The sequence below is a fragment of the Anopheles coustani genome, chromosome 3 (assembly GCF_943734705.1).
Source record: "Anopheles coustani chromosome 3, idAnoCousDA_361_x.2, whole genome shotgun sequence".
NCBI classification, from domain to species: Eukaryota; Metazoa; Arthropoda; class Insecta; order Diptera; family Culicidae; genus Anopheles; species Anopheles coustani.
In genome coordinates, this window is record NC_071288.1 from 30,019,198 (window position 1) to 30,040,986 (window position 21,789).

At 44.8% G+C, this 21,789-nt stretch overlaps 1 protein-coding gene across 3 annotated transcripts in view; it reads right to left on the reverse strand.

Annotated features, from left to right (window-relative positions):
- Nucleotides 1–469: 469 nt before the first annotated feature.
- LOC131260180 (maternal protein pumilio) overlaps nucleotides 470–21,789 on the reverse strand; it is a 152,986-nt gene continuing 131,666 nt past the window's right edge. For all 3 annotated transcript variants that reach the window (XM_058261856.1, XM_058261854.1, XM_058261855.1), the window contains 5 exons: nucleotides 16,820–17,170; nucleotides 7,513–7,723; nucleotides 2,709–3,875; nucleotides 2,438–2,606; nucleotides 470–2,016 (listed from right to left, as the gene is read on the reverse strand). In XM_058261856.1, coding sequence (XP_058117839.1) covers nucleotides 1,470–2,016; nucleotides 2,438–2,606; nucleotides 2,709–3,875; nucleotides 7,513–7,723; nucleotides 16,820–17,170 — 2,445 coding nt within the window. In that variant the 3' untranslated portion in view covers nucleotides 470–1,469. The remainder of the gene's footprint in view (nucleotides 2,017–2,437; nucleotides 2,607–2,708; nucleotides 3,876–7,512; nucleotides 7,724–16,819; nucleotides 17,171–21,789) is intronic.

Genomic DNA, 21,789 nt, shown 5'->3' on the forward strand with positions numbered 1-21,789 from the left:
CTATACCGTGGATGCAAGTTCGTTTTTGTTTCTTAACATTCGTTTTTTTTATCTCGAAAAAATGATCCCTATGCCAGCTTCGTCCTAGTAATAATTTAAAAATAATTGATACTGCTTACTTTGCTCACCCTACTCGCGACGGGACGACTGTAATCGTATTTCTAGTTCATCTGGGTTCCTTTCGTTTTAATTTGTTCATGTAAATTTACTTAAACCATGCTAACATCAAACGGGGCACATAATTTCCATTACTATTAATAAAAAATCTATCTCCTGTTGCGAGCAACTAAACCATCCGCTCGCAGTGGTTTGCGCGTGTGCCACCAATTATCCAACTGCCGAATGTGTTTTTTAGGGGCCTCTTGGCTAACATATCCTTTGTTTTATCCAACAAAAATGATCTCCCACCATGTTAAGTCTTAACATGCTAAGGAATTGGAGACTCCATTCAGCCGTTAGTGTAGTGAAATAAACTTATATATGCGTGTGTATAGTTATATATATATGTGTATGAAAAAGATAGCGTCCCCACATTTAGAGTTACAAACATCGTACATCGAGTAAGCTCCATCGGTCACGTGCGTTCACGTTGTGTGGCTACCTAATTAGCTTCCCTTAGTGAATGTTTTTCGACTTTCTTTCCAGGAGAGAATTATAGTTATTTGATTTACTTATGAGCTAGCAAAAAACTTTTAGTTCGTCGTTATATTTTATACCGGATGCTGCGATTTGTTCATGCCGCGTAAAAGACCGCTCATAATGCGCAAACACTTTTGCACGAAGAGCTGCAGTGGTTTTCCAGCGGTACACAGCTACTACTTCTTTAATCTTCTTGCGGTGCGCTGAAGATATTCTTCAGATCAAAGTTTAGGGAAAGATTTTGTTCATCAAAAAATAAACCCCGACTTTGAGCGTTCTTCGACCGCGGTTTCTAGAAATCGTCCTAGTTTTGAGGATTTTGGGACAAACTTTGAGAGCTTTTGTTAGCATTCGCCTAATTTTATACACACGTTACAAGGCCCTACTACTGCCTAGCATCAAACGTTCGTCGGGTTGCCCTCAAACGCATAATTCGTTAGTGAAACACACTCTTATACAGCGTTTATACTGCTGTTTCGAAACAATTTTCTTCTTAGCTCTGGTCGGCTTGAAACATCGTCTTCAAATTGAGATCGAACATCGGGGTAAAAAATGTACAAGACAAACCTATCTTAACGAGGAACAGAATAAATTTACAGTTCGCGCCCACCATGCGCAAAACATAAACATATGCTTCGAATGCAAACGACGGTGCCTCTATGGGGAAAGCCGTTAGAAAATACATATAATCTAATGTACGTGTAGTAAATATGCATCGAAAAAGTTAAGTAGAGTTGGTATTCTACGTTAATAACACACTTTCAGCCAAGGGTGGTGTGAAATTAGTTCTGGGTGTTGATGACTTTTCATAACGACACACACCCGGCCATTTAAATCACTCCATTCGTCGGTGGGCCGATGGGGCGCAAACCGGCCGTACCGTTACTGTTGCCGGGGTTGCTACTGCTGCCGTTGCCGACGGTGCCGTTCGTGGTGACACCGTTGGAGTTGACGGTGTTACCATTAGTGTTGCCGTTGCCACCGGCACCACCATTCGCGCCGGATGCTGGGGATGTTCCGGTTCCGTTTACATTACCACCGCCGTTCGAAGGTCCGTTGACGGCACTGTTGTCACCGTTGGCGTTTCCGCCGGGGTTTCCACCGCCCACGGTGGCTACGGCATTGGCGTTCGCTCCGGTACCGGGAGCGCCCGCCGAGTTGCCACCGCCGACACCGCCCGCAATCGAGTTGGGCGTTTTAAGCGAAAATTTGTCCAGCTTCGCGATGATGTGCTTACCGTAGGTGTACTTCTTCAGCGAGTTCATGTGCGGTCGGATCTTGTGCAGCAGCACCTTGCGCTGCGTCGGCTCCGACACGTCGATCATCTTCTGCACCACGTAGTTCGCGTACTGATCCTTCATCATGACATGCAATCCACTGCGCGGTAGAAAACAGAACAAAAGCGATTAGTTGTGAAAAAGTAGTTGATTCTGTACGGGCGTGTATAAGGTGGTTTTACGGATTATAGTGGGCACTTTTTGTAACATCCATGAAGCATAATTGTATAGGGTGGGACAGAGAAACTTGACGATTTGAATAGTCGTTATGAGAAGAAGTACTAACAAATCATGTTAGTTCTTTTTTTCCATGTAATGCACCTGACAGCTATTTCAAATTGAAAAGTTTCTCTGACCCACTTTTTGAGTTGCATTTTCATTGAAGATTATTAGTTCTTCTTCGACCCGCAAGATCAGAAAAAATAAACTCTAGCCTAATCAACTTGCGAAGCAAAAAACAAAGCTGCCCACACAATTATCCGTAAAATTAATGGTATCCCGTTCGTTTCCCTTCAACTTACGCATCATTGAACGAGCAAACTTCTTCGATCAGCTGCGCCCGCTCGGCACGTGTGGCGTGTGTGACGCACTTTTCCACCACATTCGAGGCAAACTTGTGCTGCGACAACACCAGCACCTTACCGCGCACGCTCGCAATCAGTGCGGACTTATCCTCCGGCTTTCCGTGTTCTGCGCGCGTCGGGAGAAAACATGTAAAAAAAATCAAAAAGAATGTAAGGTATGAGTAAACGAGCTGAAGGAGTTGTGCAGGAGCAGGAATAAGTAGCTTACCGAGTACGTGTTGGATGACGTAGTTGCCGTACTGGTCCTGAATCAGCTGCTCGGTGTTGGCGTGCAGCTCGGCCAGAATCGGTGCCGTCTGCTCCGGCGTGCAGTGCTCCAGTATCCGCTGGATTACGCGGCACCCGTACGGGTGCGTGCTGAGCGAGTACACCTGGTTGCGGAACGCGTCGATGATGAACTGCAGCGCGCCGGGATCGACGCACTCGATGCACTTCTGCACCACGTGGTTGCCGTTCTGGTCCTTGACGCACTTCAGCACGTGCCCGTCGAGCTCGCGCACAATCTCCTGCTGCTGCTCGGCCGGGATGCTCTCGAGCGCCTTCTGTATCACCCGGCAGCCGTACATCTGCAGTGCCAGCGGGAGCACGTGCCCCTTGACCTGCTGAGCCAGCGACTGTTTCTGCTCGGGCGAGCCGAACTCGAAGAACTTCTGGATCACGTAGTTGCCGAACACGTCCGTCATGAGGTTGTACGCGTTGCCGAGGATCTCGCTGAACACCAGCTGCTTCTCGGCCCCGGTCGCCCGCTCGAGCTTCTGCTGGATGAACCGCGAACCGTGCTGATCCTGCGAGAACTCGACGATGTGGTTGGTCAGATCGCGCAGCTGCAGGTTCGGGAAGCGCTGATTGCGGAAGTCCTCCAGCAGCCGCGAGCGTCCTGGCGGTCGGTCGAGCCCACCGGGCGCAACGACCGCGCCCGGGACGGCCGGAGCGGACGTGGGGGCGGCGGTTGGGCGCGTCACCGCACTGGAGAGCCGCGATAGGAGCGCCTGGGCGGCGTTCGATCCGAACATGGCCGCATTGGCGGTCGAGATGCCGGGCGGCACCAGGCCCGGGTTCACCTGGCGGTACTTCGTTTCGGCACCCGGCGCCCGGCTTGTCACGAGCGCACCCAGGCCCGACACGGGCGGCGGGGTCAGCGAGGGTCCGAGCGGGCTGGCCGAGGCGGCCGCCACCGTGCCGAGGCCGCTGTAGTTTCCGGCACCGACGGGCCACTTGCGGGCGGCTGCTGCGGCGGCGACGGCGGCCGCATTCGTCGCCATTGCGTTCGTCGAGGCTGCCGAGGTGTAGTCCAGCGAGGGACTGAAGGCCGATGTGTTGCGGTCGAACGAGTCCCGGCGGGTGGTCAGGGACGACGTGTTCAAGGCACCGAGTCCTGGGAATTGCGGAAAAAACATGGGAAACTCAATCAAAAAACCGTGCATTATGGATTCGTACGAAGGAAAACTTTTCCAGCGCACTTGTCCAAACCGGGAAAGGCTCAACAACAAATTTAAAACTTCGATTGCGCCCGACAAAAGTTGGAATTCAATTTACAACTTTAATTACAGCACTTGCAAAACCCTCTTCCTTCCTTCCGGATGTCCGGGAAATGTATGCATAACCTTTTTCTTATACATCTTTACGTATTTAATGCTTTCCTCCCTGACCGTTTTCTTCCTCATTACGAAAGTCTACAAAATCGGATTGGATTTCCCTGCGCTGCAGCAGCACAATGCACGTAGAAAAGGCTTTTTCTGTTTCTGACAATCCCTTTTACCTGGCCGTTTGGGTAGGTGGATGATTAGGTTCCGCCGAGTTACCGCGAACCAATCAGTCAACCACAGATAATTATGCTTTCCAAACCAAACCCCGTTCGCTCGTCGTTGCACATTCAATTGAATTTTACATAACCCCGCCCGCCCACTCGAAAAAGATGGATGGGGGAACTTGTCTTTCGCCATTCGGTTCGGCCCTGGAAGGCCACCGCATGTCGCAAGTGAAAATAGAGTGTCACCCGAGGAAGGAGCGGGAGGGTGGAGGTGTCTCCCTGGCCAGCAATTGCCCGAGATTGTGGCAGATTTTGTGGAAACCTAAGCTTTTCCTTCTTCTCGTTCGTCATGCCGGTGACATATATATATAATCGGCTGAAGGAGAGAAATTTCTTTGGAAAGCCTCTAATCAGCTCTGGTAAAGGTTTTTCCGGCTCAATAATTTCCACCGTATCTGTGGAACGGTTTGTTTTGGTCCGCCAAGAGTGTGGCTTGTTTCCAAACACGCCACAATTGGATCGATACCGTGACCAAATTGTTGTTTTAGGTAAGCTTTTCCCTGTTTTCCCCCCATGGCGGAATATGCTTTAGTAACTCTTGTTCCTTTCTCCTCTTCCAAGTACCGAAAGTGAATTAAATAACGTTGCGATGGCGAACGTGGAGAAAAATCGCCTTGTCAAACCCGTCAAGAGGCTAAATCAATACTTTCTTTGGGATAAAGGCTTGCCTAGAGCCAGGAGTAAAGTTTGGGGTTTACTTTTAGGTACAAACATTTGTAAACCAGGTTCACCTTTATTTCCTCGCCTCGAACGCAAGGGAAACAGATTTTCCCCAAACCGTAGGTTGGAACATCGAACGAGGTAAATATTTAATCATTACTTTCCCTTCACTATATTACCACTGCACTGCATTATTATCATTCACTGGATTTGCATTTTAAATGAATCCGTTGGAAAATGGAACACGTAGCACAAACAACTGAAGCTTGGAAGTGTGTTTCTGGATCCGTCACATGTTCTTCATGCATGAAAAACCCTCGCCGGGTGCTGAAAATCACGGTTTCTCTTTTAAAGCAAACATAAACCTTCATTAAATAGTCAGACGAGTTGATTTAAAATTGAATTGCAATTAATCGATGGGTGGTAATTGCTGATGTTATTTCTGTAACCTCTTTTGCCGAGAAGCTGGCATTGCCTCATGGTCGTGATCCTCACGCATGTAAAGTGTTTAAAAATTTGTAGGCGAAAGCTCAAATAAATTTTTTATTAGAGGCAGTAATGGAAAAGAGCGTCTCTACATATTTTGCCACAATGTAATGCCACAACGCTCCTTATCGGGACTTGGTCTCTCTCCGAGGAGAGTTACTGATAGTTTATTCAATACCAAATTATAAAATTTATATATAAGATTGACTAAATTGAGCAAAAATGCCAATGTACATCACGAAAAACTCGTTGATCGTGCTTCAAACATAAAAATCTTTGCAAACCCACCCTGTATTCTATCCCTGCGATTGAATTTACCATCGCAATATTCATTCGTTTATCACAATTATCGTTGAAAAATCCGGCTTCCACACTCAACAGACGCCGGTAAGAAATTAAATTAACGCTTTCCCAGCAAATACACGTTCTCTATGCGCGCACACACGTTCGTTGGCGTGAATGGTGACGATAGCAAATTGGAGCCCTACAATGATTACCACCTTCCATAGGGTTGTAGAGGCACAAGGCGCGCGGAGGAAAACCATCCCCTTTGGCTGACGATCCGATCATGACGTCTCGTTTATTCACGTCAGCCCGACGACAGTTACCATCATCATCACCGGCACAGAGAGCTTGCCGTGACGGATAAAACAGCTGTAGGAAATATAACCCTGCAGTGCACACAATTTCAAACCTAGCCCAACACCTAAACTTGACCGCGTTTCAGTAATTGGTACTGAGTTGAAGGGTTCAAAAAGTGTTTAAATGCTTTCAATTGAAAAAAAAAGTAGTGCACTCCGATGTGCATTAGTGTGAACCCACTTTCTCCCAATGGAGCACACAATGCACAAGACTGATTTTTTATATGAACATCACACCGAAAGGATGAAATGCAACCCATAATTAATTGGGTTAATGTTAGTCGGGTGGCAGACTTTGCGATGGAAGATAGAGCGAAACAAAGGCACCACCGGAGTGATCGAGATGGATATGGCTCTGGTCATGAAACAGAGCATGTTAAAGCTGACGGTCGAATAATTAAGAGTTGAAAAATAATAAATTTTTCCCCGCTCGAAGGGTAAAACAAAAATGGCGTTAAAAACGAGAGATAAAGCAAAACGCACATTAAACTGCTCGCGGGTTGCTGCAGAAATGCTAGGAAAACTATAACAAAAGCTCTTATCCACTCAAGGTTATCCCCCGGGGGGTGGGTGCACCAGCAATATAAATTATACGATCTACCCCTTTATCTATTCCCCGCTTTCACCCGTCGGACAACGAAGTAATATCATTTTACGTCGATTTCTTGCGCGGAAACCCGTCCTCGTTGCGCGAAAGCAATCAACCTGATTGATGTGGAAAGCGGAGTACACATCATTCTTGGGTGCATAGTTTTGATTTCACCGCAGATGTGAAACATTCCACAGGGGAAAACCGGTGTTGTCAAGAAAGTGGCAATTTAAGCGTTTGTTGTTGAACGAGTTAAACCATTCGGGAACATTTAACAGATAATAGAAACAAGCCTTATTTTTGTCAGGGGGGAAATTTCATATTACATTACGGATTGATTTTTGTTTGGCTTTTAGTTACAGGATTTACACGATTGCCATGGTTTTATAAGATCGAATTCAATTATAACTTTTTTTTATACAAAATTCGTACCACAAAAATTGCAACCGTTAAGGTTCATTTATATGCACATTTACAAATTCGAATACAATTTTATCCTTATTACATCGACACAGTCAACAACAGTGCCTTATTAGAATGTATTTACACAAACGTCAGTGATATCTTACGTAGAGCAACATTTAACCCAACAATTGAGTTATTAAAATGTTAAAAGATAAAAAGTTTTCGATGGAAATTAAATTTTTGTGAAGACAAAAGGTAATAAAAAATGGGAAAATAAAAGATTTCTCTAATACGTAAAAAAGGAGAAATGCATCGTAGTAACTGCAATAAGACGGCTTTGCTTGCATACGGTCCTGTTTGAAATGGAACAAAAAAAAAAAGAATCTCCCTTAAGAGTAACCGCCCGGATGATGCTACATACCTCCTACGTTGGATCCATTCTGGGCCGAGTAGACGTTCTGCTGGGCGGTCTGCGGCTGCGGGGGATAGAGTGGCGGAGCCTGGGGCGCGCGGGGCCCAGCGGCACCCGGTGGTACGAGGACCGGCGGGGCCGGACTGACGAGTCGCATCGGCGTTCCGGTGCGTGGTCCCATCACCAGCGAGCCGCTCTGGTCGTAGTATGCCGATATCACCTGTACACGGATAGGGGGGGTTGGGTGGTGGGGGGTTGTGTTCCACGCGTCGGGAAGTGACATTTTATTTTATACAACGTTTTATTTTCAAATTGATTTTGTTTTGACGCAGAAAACGCCACGGGAGAGAGAGAGGGATGTTAAGGTGTCACGTTTCGGATTGAGTTGTTGTATTGTTTTTACAAAAAAACAAACGTTACACAGCGTAAACGAATGGAAGAGAGAAAAAGGGGGAAAGAGAGAAAAGAGAGGAAAAAATGTACAATATTGATAAAAAAACAGTAACATTAGTAGCATACTTATTTCTGGCTTACGATAAAATATAGAAACGAATAAAATGTTCTAATATGTACACATATAGGATTATGGATAATAATAAATGTTGAATATAATTATCAAACAACGCGTATTGAAATATGTATAGTGCATTTTCTATGCCAATAACATTTGCGGGAGATAACAATGATAAAAACCTTTAAAAATCTTGAAAAGAATGTGGCTTATACAGCATACAAGTGGAAAGATCTTTCACGAAACAATTTAGAATCGTAATGATAACCTTAAAAACAGCACGAGACCAAACTTAAGACAAGATTTTCTGCAGCTCTAATTTAAGGCGATACACTAGAATTTGTATTGATAATAATTAAAACACACACACACACAGATACAAACAAAGACCTTTTTCATCAAAGAACATTGTTTGAACGCCATAGGTGGATTATCATTATGGCCTATCACGCATGGCCGTTTCCTAGACAAAAAAGCACAGACCCTCGAGGAGTTCCGCAGAAGAGAAGAGGCGCTCATTAGACGAGACACGCGAGCGAATCAAATCAATAACACCGGCGTTCTGCACGATGGATCCCTCCCTTCTGCCATCCCATCAGCTTGGCGGTGGCACTTGAAAATGTGGAATATGTTCACCGATTGGTCGAGGCAGAGCATAAAGGTAAAGTATTACTTTGAAAAAGAAATAGACATGGAATGAACTGAGCCTCATCCAACCCCTCCCTCTAGGTCTACCCATCCGAATGCTATGCAGAGGAAAACTTGCTGGACACGAGAGTGTTTGCTGCTTTCGTTTCTCCGAGCTGAAGCAAGAAAGCAGGTAAGACGGCTATCCACCGCCTAGAAAGCACACCCCGATAATGATATAGCCAAGCCATCGAGTGTAGGGGTGTTGGAAGGGAAAAGAGGTAACATTCCTTCCCGTCGGCAATATATACATTATAGAACACGGAAGGAGAAAAATTCTTCAATAACCTCCCTCCTCCCACTGTCTCGACTCCTCTTATCCAGCCAACGTAACGAAAGATGGCTGATTGCACGCGAGCGATTGCCGGTGAAATTGCAATTACTGGCGGGGTATGGAGGAGGAGGAAGCTCCAGTATCTACCTCGCGGAAAGTGATAATGAACCAACCATTGTGAGGCCGCGAAATCGAAAAGGATCGAGGTGGATGGGTGCCGGGCACGGCAGGATAAAAAGGCGAGTTAAAAATATAATGAACTCTAGTCGTAGGCAAAGTCTCCTGCTCATGTATCCATGGGATATAACGTAGAACGGAAAGCGCCACTATCTCCGTTGGGAGATTCCAGATCTCCCTTGCAAACTAACCTTACATCATAGTTGAACGCTATATCTCGTCAGCCGAAGAGCAGCTGCTGACATTTCCGTCCGGGTGTCACATAAGAGACACCAGGAGGAAGTGAAGTAGGAAGAAGCTAAAGCCCTGAAATAATTAATCGATATTCCCTGATCGGAGGAAAACGAACCTAAAGCTCCGCCGGGAAAACTAAAATTACATTTAACCCGAACAAGCGGGAGCTGGCTTCGCCAAAGTTGGAAATGGTACAGTTTAGGCACGTAAAAGGTTATAACTTTATCTGGAACTAACGAGTTCCTCAATAAGCTCTAGCTCCCTTCGGAGTCGGGCATGTAGCAAGTGTAGAAAACTGGATATCCATGACTGTTTCATAATCGACCGGACGAGAAAACCTAACCCATCAACCCCTACGAGCTGAGGATCAGGTAATCGGGAATGTACAAATTCCCGTTCCGACTCCTTAACTCTCCCAGTTAATTCCTAACACCCCCAATTGGAACCCGATGTGTACACAATTTCGCAAACAACCTGAACACCGAGGTTTCCATTTGAACTCACCCGGGAGCTTTTGGCAAGGTGGTTTGGCAACACCGCTGCACCACACACTCCCTTTCCCTTCGTCCGTCGTGGAAGGAAAAGGTGTGTCCGTCCGCTTCTCCTGCGCTCCAGTGAACTAGTCACCAAAAACTAGTTCTTCGCCATGGAACAGGTTAGACGAGGTACGAAAAAAAGAGGCGTGCGGCCTCTCTCTAAGGCACCTAAGGGTGGTGTGGATGGGCAGAAGGTACTGGTGTTGTGGCACACTTACTTTCGCCGATCGTTAGCTTTTATGACGCTTGAGGGCGCCGTCATCATAGCAATGTTACAAACGGTGTTGTTTCGCGATGGGTAGGAGGAGCAGTAGTACAGGGGCACTCGCCCGGTTTGAACTTTGGAATCGTTTAAAAAACAGCTGAACACAATAATTAATGTACACCTCCCCAGGGTGAGGGAAGAACTAAAATAAAAATACTTGCGAACATGGAGTTGGAATAGGAGTGTCCCATCGCTTTTTTCGCTTGTAATAACTTTATCGATCGGATACAAAAACGGTGCGAACTATCTAGAGCAGGGGTCGCCAATTTCCGGCGCGTCAGCTATTTTTTTATCCAGTCCGTAAGAAAATCTTTTCTTGTCAGATTTGATCGCGACAATACTCGTGTTTATTTAGAAAAAAAAAACAAACGTTGAAAACATTAAACGAGATGTCGAATGCCAGACAACTTCCATGTGTACTTCAGGCAATATTTTTTAGACTTTTTCGATCGCAGTTATACCGTTCTCAAATTACCCAGTTTCGTAAACTTCCTCTAGCACTCAGCGGGAAAGTAAAATGCTTACTTTGCTAAATGCATTCAAGGAATAAATTTTTTGACATAACAAACTATGGTTAAAAGTATTCAACACATACTAAAGCTGAGTTGTTTCAATTACTGAGAGTACGCCCGTTAACACAACTTGGTAAAGTAAAATAATCTGAGTAAATGATTAACTACAACGATTTTAAAAGAAATTAACTTAAAATATTTGGGGGTCCGCGACAGCTGAGAGGTAGCGCCGGTTAGAAAATCGGCCCATGAGCGCCGGGGCTCACCACCTCGGCGGCGTGGGTTCAAATCCCAACCACGTACAACGGGAAAGGAAAATAAGTTTCAAAATTAATGGTTAAATATTATTATTATTTTTATTTTATTTTCCGGATTAGAAAATCGGTACTCCATTTAAAAAGCCTTTGACTTTAGAAACATCAATACTTCGATTAAGATATGTGGCCCGCGATTGTGGACTCTTTTTCATCAGTTGGTCCCTTTGCAGGAAACGTATGCCGACCCCTGATCTAGAGCACGAGTCAATACACAAAGCACTATATGGTGACGGCAATGTTGATGACGTTGTTGGTTGGCATATGCTAATTGATCATGTCGTGTACGTTAAAAAAAAATAGCACCCCCGCGTTAACAAAAAATAGCACCACCAAGTTCTCTGCAGAGTAACAATGTCGTGCGTGCTTGTAAAAGGATGGGGGCAGGTTGCTGAATGGGTACTGCTTTAGCATAAACGCACTACACCACCACCCTTCTGTGTGTCGCCAGGACTACGGGTGGAAAATTTTCCTACAGCGTGTGTTGGAGCTTTCACTTTTAATTTCCCCTCTTTGATGGGGGATATTAAGGGTTACCATTCGGGAGAAGAGGGAGGAGTCTCGGAGGGGCAGGGTAAGTGCCGACACATTATGGCACACACAAAAGAAACAAGGGCACCCATTTTCGTACCAGCAGCACGCTATTATTGGTCGCCAAACGCCCTTATCCGTTTATTGCTGGGAGAACCACCACTTCTCCTTGGGTTCCTCCTTCCCTTCTTCGGTACTTTTATACCACGCACAGCGTACACACACACACACACCCGTGTGTGGTGGCGCTACTGTGGAGAGGCTAATGACCGCACCCCACCACCACTTGGTTTCCATCCCTTGGCAACATTCCCTTGACGGATGGAGAAAAATGTCGTCCACCAAGTGCGCTAGGGGCTGACTTTCCACAATTTTCCAATCGACACCAAGTCACGTCGTTAACCTTCGCAAACCGCGTGCGTGTGTATGCTCGCGATTGATTGGCGCTCAAGCATTATAATGTCATTGGCCCAGAAATGGGTAATGCCTTCATCAAGTGGATCGCGGCATCGGGGAGAACCAGAGGCCCCGGGAAAGCGACCTGATGGCGACACAACAATGCAGAGCAAAAGCAAAAGCGCGTAGTCATGAATTGCCTCTTCCAGACCGACCGCTCGGTGCGATTTGGATCACAACATTTTGCACAAAAACCAACCCAAGCAACGATCCTTTGCCTTCGCCGTGCGTGCCTCCTCCTTTCCCGATGCTGGTAAATCATAATTGCCGTAAGACATTTTCATCGGCTTCGGCGTCGTTGGTGAGAAGGGATTAGGTGACGGCAATAGGGGTCTCTGCTTCGTGCGATGACCGCCGTCGAGGGCGGGGAGCGGACCTGACCGTGACCATCGGAACCAGGGTCGGATCGTGATGTGTTTTCATTCATGTACCGGGCCATCCGATGGTTTCTCCTTGCCCTCGCTTTATGACCGAGCATAAGAGCTATAAACGCCGACATAATCTCAAACAGCAGTGTATATAGATAGAGCGGGTTTGGTGTCGGTGGGTTCGGTGTGATTATGAGATGGTTTTCTTGGTCAAACCGAGTGTGTGTAGAATCGTGTGCGATGGAAATATTACGATCCTACCACCCTAACACTTGATTTTCCGGCGGATGCCTATGGTAGCGGCAAGCAATGTTAAATGTGCATACAGGCATGAATTAGAAATTTGTTTCGCTTTCGAAGACTGTCAGGAAAGAAAAACGAGCTTACTTACTCAGAAGTTAATTAAAGTTTGACTTTTTTTTAGGACAAAATAACTTGCAGCTACTTTTTCCTTAAGAAGTAAAACTAAATAAATACGAGTTTTTTTCTACATGTTCATTGATCAGTTTGAACAGAAATTATATGTTTAAAAACAAAAACCAAACAAATAGCTAATTATGAAATCTAATGAAAAAAAAAACATATTTTGCTATAAGAAATAACAAACAAATATTTTTGCAATATTTTCTCATACTTTATGTTGTTCTAGAACAATACGTTGCATTATACAGTATGTGAGTATTTATGTTTGCATTATTGAACACAAGAAAAGGCTTATCTCAACCCCAGGTCCTAACACCAAAGACACAACATATGAATACGTTACATATAAAAATACAGGGTTGATTTTATTAAAATGCTTGTTTAGAAGAAACTTTTGATATTCAAATAAGACGAATATCGTAGAATAGTTGATAAATGATTTTTATTTGTAGAGATATATTTAATATCTTCACCGGGTTTGGTTGCTGTTTTTTTTAGAAAATATACGATCAAGTATTCAAAAATCTTCAAATGAGAATCTTTATATGAGCAAACTTATAAGAGCAATGTTTAAAAAATTTGCCTACGACTTCTATAGATTTAGAAGAAAATAATGATGATGAATTTTATCTAACCTTATGCAACATGAAACGGAACATGATGTGGTCAAGTCAAATCCAATATACAAGTATACAAAATACAAATACAAATACAAAATATTTCTGTTTCAAGTGTTCTGTTAAACATCAAAGCAAATATACTTTTTATGTAACATTTAATACTTGTTAGGGTAAACATGAGCCAAACTTTCCGGTGTACTTTCATCGTGACTTTGCTGTATTTTCAGCCGGTTATGAATTACCGCGACCGATGTTGTTTCATCCTTATTGCGGGGTGAAACAGTTTTCCTCCATTTTCATCTACTTTACTAACGTGCCACTGTGTGTGCAAGCAGTATAACACACGGTTGCCCCTTGGTGCGATTTCTAGAGAGTCGAATGCATGTCCTCATTTCCTTTCGCCGGCGCATTAGAGAACTTCTTGCCCCTGTTTACTAGCATTTACTTTATTCATGCTTATGTCGCGTGCAGACGGCCTGGGATCCTACCTCCAGTGTCCGAGCCCGAGCTTCCCAACACCCTCCCCTCCCCCCCTGGAGACGAATTGAAGTGCAGCGAATCGTGGTGCACGTTCCAGAGTTGGTCGGTTCTGTTGTGTTCGCTCAACCGAACTGCACACGAAACACCATGCTGTGCTGGCACGATATCAACACATACTTTTCTCAACCCTTCGAAGGGTTTGAAGAAGCACCGAAGGGAGGTGGGCGCTTGGTGGTGGATTGTGTTAATGAATCATTAATACCAATTAGGCGTAGCGTTAAGAGAAGTTTGCAAAGCTCACTCCGCTCCGCTGGAAGGACGGTCTCGCGAACGCCTTGCGTTCCCTCTTCTCCTCGAGGACACGGTTGGTTGAACCGGAAGATTGACTTGGGGTGTTGTATTTCGCGGTGAGGTGAGGCGAGAAGGTACGGCTACATAGAGGAAGCTTTCAGGTGTGCAAGTGCGCGCTCTACATGATGCAGATTATGCCTTAATGAGTTCAGCAGAGACAATTCCCAGCGAGGCGTGAAGAATGTAATACCGTGTTTTGCAACACACTCTTGCAGCATAGAGATTATTCTAAAAAGCAGCTTTCATACCATGGTCTCTGCAAAACAAAATTCTAACCTTGGTAAGAAAGCTACTCGTGCGAAAGTCGAACATCGACAATCGTTTTTCTCGATCGGCTTCAACAAAGGGAAACAAAAGTAATGAATACGGTATTACGACGAGAAATCACAGAGAAAAGTTTCCCAATTAACATTCTCCAGCATGAAGTAAGAGAATGTCTGGGAAAGTTGGACAAGCGACCGGGAATGCCGATGGTACAATTAAGCTATATTTTAAACAAACCCACTTCTGTGTGTTTTCGTGCGAGAAACTGAGAAGGCAATGATGTGGGAGACGTTGCACATCGGCATTGATTATTAACCATGACCTTCTCAAGGAAGATTTTCTTGAGGTTGTATAAACAAACACACGTCAAGTGTCTCAAGATTAATAAAATAAACTGCTGAATACATAAGAGTGGAATGAACACAGCGTTAAGCAGCGGTCAGAAATCAATAAATGAAACCAAAACCGAACAAAAACTTTGAAATGGTTCTGTTCGGATGGTGATTTTACCATATTATATATTTGTATTCAGTTAGCTTTTAGTATATTTATAGTATACTTATAGTCAACTAGCTTGTTATTGTTATATAGTTATTTGTTATTGAGTATAACTTAATCTGTAAATTTTAAGTGACAATCTGATGTGCGGAAAAAGATAATTCTTCGTTTGAGAAAAATTACACCCAACACTCTCCAATTGAACAACCACCTTCGCCCATTGCGAACGGTCATCCGGCGAACTTAAACTGATTAGCAAGTTTTGTAATTATTTTACCCCGCCGAGGAGTGTGTGTTTGTGTGCGAAAAGCCGTTGAATCTTAAAAGTGCAAAAGCATCTCGCAGAGTCGAAAAATCACTGCTGGAAAATGGTTGCGATGAAATTTTTCCCCACTCGGAAGCTCCGCGCGCACTCCGAGTTTTCCAACCACGGCTAAAAAGTGCGAAAGAAGCTGGAACAAACGAGGTCGTCCACCAGCCCCCTTCCCTCCCCCTACCCGAGCAACAAAAGTTCATCGTTCGCATTTTGCTTTATTAATTAACCGCCACTTCATCTCAGTTCCGTTTCATTTGTCGATTGTGGGGTGGTGTTTTCTTGGGAACGTGCGCTATTTTTTTTTTCTTTCCAACACTCCTCCCCCACAAGCCGGGCGGAAGAATTGTTTTCCACCACAGGCGATGTGGCGTTGTGGTCGACGGGAAAGTTTACCGGATTAGGTGTCTTACAGGGTTTTTCAGTTGATATCATAACAGTAGCAGTATTTATTCTAACTGCAGCACATGATATTCCAACAGTACCAGTTGATTTCATAACGCAATCATGTTTATTATAACTGTGTCAGTTGAAATCAGAATCGTAGCAGTTGATATTATAATCCTCCTGGTACAGCAGCTTGAGCGAAGTACGCAACTAGCGAGTGTAAACGTATATCGCACGCATGACAGCCCAAGGTTGATCTACATATCAGGTGGGTTCATAGCGAATGACACTCTTCGATTTCATTGGAACGAAACTGCTCACAAAAATAAGTAAAAAAATGACATGCAGTCAACATGAAAATTAATCAGCAATGCTTGTTTAAAAATTCCTTTCGTTTGAAATTAAAGCGATTCATGCGAGATGAATTCACCTGCTATGTAAATCAACTTTGGCGTTTCATTCATGCGATATACGTTTATACTTGTTAGTTACGTACATCGCTCGACCTGCCATACCAACTTTATAATATCAACTGCTACGATTCTGATTTCAACTGACACAGTTATAATAAACATGATTGCGTTATGAAATCAACTGGTACTGTTGGAATATCATGTGCTGCAGTTAGAATAAATACTGCTACTGTTATGATATCAACTGAAAAACCCTGTATCGTGCGGAGAATTTGTTACCGGTCACGAACCAGATGGGCGAAAGAAAAATTGTTCGAGAACGAAATCTCTGCTCTGTGAAAGATAAATTATTTTATCAAACAGTTTAGTCAAGAGAGAATCCTCTGATTAACCTTTTAGGGAGAGGATAAAATGTTGTCATTTAGAGCGGAAACGACCAAAATGAAACATGAAATGGAGGAATGAGTACAACCCTATTAAGAACAGTCATGTACATTAGCGTCAATCAGAATATTGCCTTAGAGCAGAAGTAAAATTCAATGGGAAAGGCGACACGAGAGCCACGATAACGAATTAAACGAAACATTTGTACACGTGGAAAGGATTCGAAAACAACCAAAACCAAAAACACCGTACAGTGAAGTGAAAAAAATACACTAAACTAAACTATCAGCAAACTGGTGGCCGTTTTTCGTCCCTTACCTGATAGGGTTGATTTTCCGCACCCTGCTGCGAGGGGGTGAGGGGCCGGCGGGGCTGTGACTGCTGCTGCGGGATGGCCAGATTGGCCGGGTAAACGCCCCACGGGGCGGGCGCATAGTACTGTGGCACGCCGGCCGCGATGAGCGCTCCCATGTACTGCGACGGGTCCTGGCCCGGGTTGATGACGTACGGGGCGGCCTGCTGGGCGGCGTACGCGGCATTATGCTGCAGGAACTGCTGCTGCTGGGCGGCCGAGAGCGACAGGGCCGACTGGGGCAGCGGTTGCCCGTTGGGGGCCCCCGGAACGGCCGAGTTAGCTGCGGTCAGGCCGGGATTCGAGCGGAAAAGTTGCTGCAAGTAGAGAGAGAAAGAGGAGAAAACAAAGAGTTAGCATCGTTTCAATCACATCGATAAGAAAATTGGGGAAAAGAGAAAGAAGGCAAACGAGTTTAATAGCAACACGCCGCAAAGGAAACGTTCAAAAAGGATGCGCACGTTAAAATAAACTTCAGCTTTACTATCAGCAGTTGGCAGATTTATTATCATTTCCCATTTGCCAACGTTGGAAATGATGGCGCTAGCAGAAACATATTTAGTGTCGCCTTTCTTTTTTCTTCCTAAATATTTAGATAACTTCGATGTGGGGAACCCAGCGGGAAGCTTTCCATATAGTTCCGTTTTTTTCTTTTAGTCACGCCTTACTCTCTACATTGTTTTAACTTTCGCTAACCATACGGATATGGAATCAGGAAAAAGACTCGCATAACAGTCATGGGCAGAGGAAAAAAAACATCATGAGTGAAACTCATGGATGATTGTTTTCGACTCATCCTTTCCGCAGGGAGTGTCTTCTGATATTCTGGTGTGTCCGAACCGAACCCTTTCCATTCCAATTTTCCAACCCTAGCGCGCGTCCATCCAATCTAGGGCGGGAAAATGTGAAACACACAGAATCAACGCGACGTTGCCGTTGGCACAACCAGGAACGCAGGAAAAGCGGGGTGTGCGTGTGTGGTGGTGGTGGGAGCGGGAGTGTGTTTGTGTTTCCATTAGCAATATTTGCAAAGCATAAAAGAAACAATGCCAAATGAAGGATAAAACTGAAGAGCGAAGGCGAAGGAGCAAACCTAACCACACTTAGTGTGTGGCCCCAACATTGTCCACGTGGGAAAGAATGAAAAGGCACCCACACACCAAACCAACCAACCCACGCGAGAGTCAAAGCTCATCAGCAGATTTTTCCATTCGTTTGAGTGGGTTGGAAAATTTACGAACGTTTCGTGCTTTTTTTTTCTTCTGGTTTTCAAACACTTAAACTCGCCCTTCGGCGCGCGGGCTAGTTTTGGTATTTGTTTTAATTTATTTATTTTTTCCCCGATCGCGATTTCCTTCAAGAAAATATTTTCCTGGATTTCGAAACAGCATTTTGGCTCTTGCTCATGGAAAAGAGGAATAAAAATCATTGCGCTTAAGAAAACAGAAGGCAAGACATTCTTCCCAATGAAGCTCAACTGTCACCAAGTTGGGACAAAGTGCAGAATAACATTCTTTTGTTTTCGTTTGTTTTGAAATTTTCGGTTGTTTGTATGTCCTCCCAATACTACTCTATTTCTGCGGGTAAGAAAAACAAAAAACAGAATGGAATAAAAAACCGTACTTTTAAACGAGTTGTTTCAGGGCTTGTGGAAGGATCCCATTAAGTCACATCCTTCAAAGACTCACTCACTCGCCACCGTTGGTAATGCTCATGTATCCAGCAATTGTTTGAGGACACTTACGTAAAATCCCCTACCCAAACAGGGAAGACAAACAACTGTGTCATTTTGGAATCTCTTCTTCCAACGGAGTGGAGGACTGGTTTTGAAGGATTGTTCATGTGAGATCCACGAAATAAGATACTGCAATCCGGCAATGTATCAGTTATGTGGACAATGTTGCATCTCTGCTGATGATGGATGCTTCCTAATCGAAAGAACCCGAATAGAAGTCGCGGCAGAACGCCATGTGTAAAATAGGCTAGTGCGCAAAAACCTTTCAGAGTTCTGTAACAGAATTTTGTAACAAACCGGGAACATAGCAAATAAAGTGTAGGTCACGCATTCCACATCTTCTGGTATGGCACACTTAGTTGATTTTCCATTCTATCAATTTCCATCATCCCATCCAGCAGCACGGCGTATCCTGGAACTCCCTGATTTGATCCGTTCCCGGTGATATCCATTTTCATGTTGATCCTTGGCTGGATAACGGACGCGCACCCGGAAGAATTGAGTGTGTGTGCGAGCGTATGTTTGCTGAACGAACGTGGAAAACCAGGAATATTCCACTCTGGACATTTACGTTTGCGGACGCGGATTGTTTGCCCATCGGGAGCCTCTCCGTGGTGTGTTATTTGCGCTTACGCGCTGTGATTTAATTGGGGCAACTCCGGAGTTCCACAGTGTGGTGTGCTTCGGTGGAACAATCGAAGCCAAACATAAACCCGATAGCAAGTAGTGCTTCCATCGGACAGCGCCGCAAGCAGAGGCAGACCCCAACACCCAACGACGAGTAGCAGCGCGCAGTGGTTGAAGCCATGGTGTGGTCAGAAATGTAATCAAATGTTGCGGAAGTGCAATTATATACCTATATCTCTGCTGCCTGCTCTACCCGCCGGCCATCTGTTTTCATTCTCCGCTTTTCGTAGTGTGGGAGATGATTGAATCATCGCGTTGTTATGGTTTGGATCGACATTTTTAGCGACGCCGAAAGCTACTCCTTTTACCGTGTAAGGGATCTCCAAAATTAAAGGCACACACCACCGTTTCAGGATTATTCGGCTTCATTAGTTCCGTTAGAAAAAAGGACACACACACACTCACTTAGATTAACCGGATGCTCCTGTTTTTGGCGTATTCCCAGAACTATATCCAACGCAACGGGCAAGGGAAGAAGGAAGCAAGTGGATGTTGTTTATGTTTATTACTGCATCGTTTAATTGAATTCATTTGATTATGCCTTCATTAAGCCGGCGATAACGCGAATCACAAACACGTGCGTAGAGTCACATCATCGGAAAGCTCACCGATGCAAATGAAAACCCGGACGGACAACAGCAGCACAATCTGTTTATGCGCGCGCTTGCAAAAACATACACATCGGTCAAACGTCCAACACACCTCCACACAGACGGTCGAGTTCAACAGGGCACAAACAGGGCAATTGCCACGTGGTTCGCGGCAAGATATGCAAAAACGAGGATTACAAACAGGGTGGTGTGTAAAGCCCGTATGCAAACAACGCATAAAAACATAGTTGAATATTTAACACGGTTCCATCCAGCGCACGGTCAGGTCACGGGCCATCGCTCGAGGGAGTGTGTATCAGTGAGGTAATTCTGTTTTCCAGGTATTGCATGTTATGATGATTTCCGCGCGAGATTTAATTAATAATTGCAACCGTTGGAAAATTGTCTTTGATCTCATTTAAATATTGGAAAAAGAAAGCTACATCGATGTAAGCAAAAGCAGTCGAAGGACGTGTAATCCGGGTGTGCTAATCATATTATTGTTTAGATTCGATCAGTGATTTGTTGTTTATGTTTTGACAAAAAACTTCCGGATGTCAATCAAACGGTAAATGTCTGGAGGGAATTTTGACAGATGAGATTATGACAGATGTGTTTCAAAGAATATCCTTGATTAAAGCAACCACGGGGGAACGTCTTAATAATACTATTTGCCTCAATTGCTAATTTACTGACATTCTTACTGCTCAAGGAAATCGAAATTTCTACAGGGCGTGTTTGCCAATCAAGGGCGAGAGATCACAACATAAATTATACGCAGGCAATCAAAGTGCCTAGAGTGAGTAAAGTTGATGCCATTGCACACAGAGAACAAACCAAAACACTGCTTCCATTTCCGACACCAATGAATGGGAAAATTCGGGCAGTCCCTAAAGACACACTTGCGCCGAGGAACTCATCACATCGCATCGTGCACTTCCGCGTCAACTTTGTTGCAGCAATCAACACACGCTCACTGACATTCATAGTTTCTGCTGACTGTGCACGCTTCCCTAAGCTCTCTTAGTGGGTGTGTGTAGGGGGAAATTGAATATGCAATTGCCATGATGCCAGGGAGGAAATCAAATCAATGTTTTATCGTGCAGTAGTTGCGCTCCGGTTCTTCCGCCTTAGAATCTGCGTCGAGGGGGAGTCCTCGATTTGTCTTGAGCGATGGAGTGTGGAGACTCGGTGGGACGAATGACTTTTCTATCCGACCGCCTGTCTTCGTGCTGCACACAAAAACCCGCCACCCATCAACCCCCACAACCCCGCTCCTCCACACATGTGGCGACTGGCTGTCGTTGGTTCTTCGGATTCGCAGATAATTTTGTTATGGTTGACACTTTTGTGCGATTTTTGGGAAATGCATTCTTGCTCGAAATGGAAGTTTTATCGAGATGGCGCTGGGCGGTTGTGGTGGAGAAAGCTTTTCTGGTTGGTCTCAGCAGTATTCGCATCCATTCCCGGGGGCGGATATATCATTGTATCAAGAAGGCTTTGGCGCCAGTTTGGTGCGAGATGGACGAAGGGAGACGGTTCGGCAAATACGACCACACCTCCAAAAGCTGCACAGAGCTCGTTGTATGCCCAAGCGGTTGGTGGTGATCGATGCCGTATGCTGTACGAGCGAACAACCCATTCACTTTTCCAATTTCCTGCACCGACGACCGAGAAGGTAAAAGTGACAAGTGAAGTGCCGGTTGAGACATACTTGCGACCAACACTCGTTTTATGATTTAAGATTGTGTTCATCGTCGCCTGCAAGAAGGTTCAGCGCGTATCGATAATCAATAAAATTGGCAATTTATGCTTTAACTCCTCGTTTGCCTATGTGACCTATGCTACTCCGGCCGGTAATGGGCTGAATTTAAGATGAACTACAACTGTTGAAAGCTAACCTCTCTCTCTCTCTCTAAAAGGA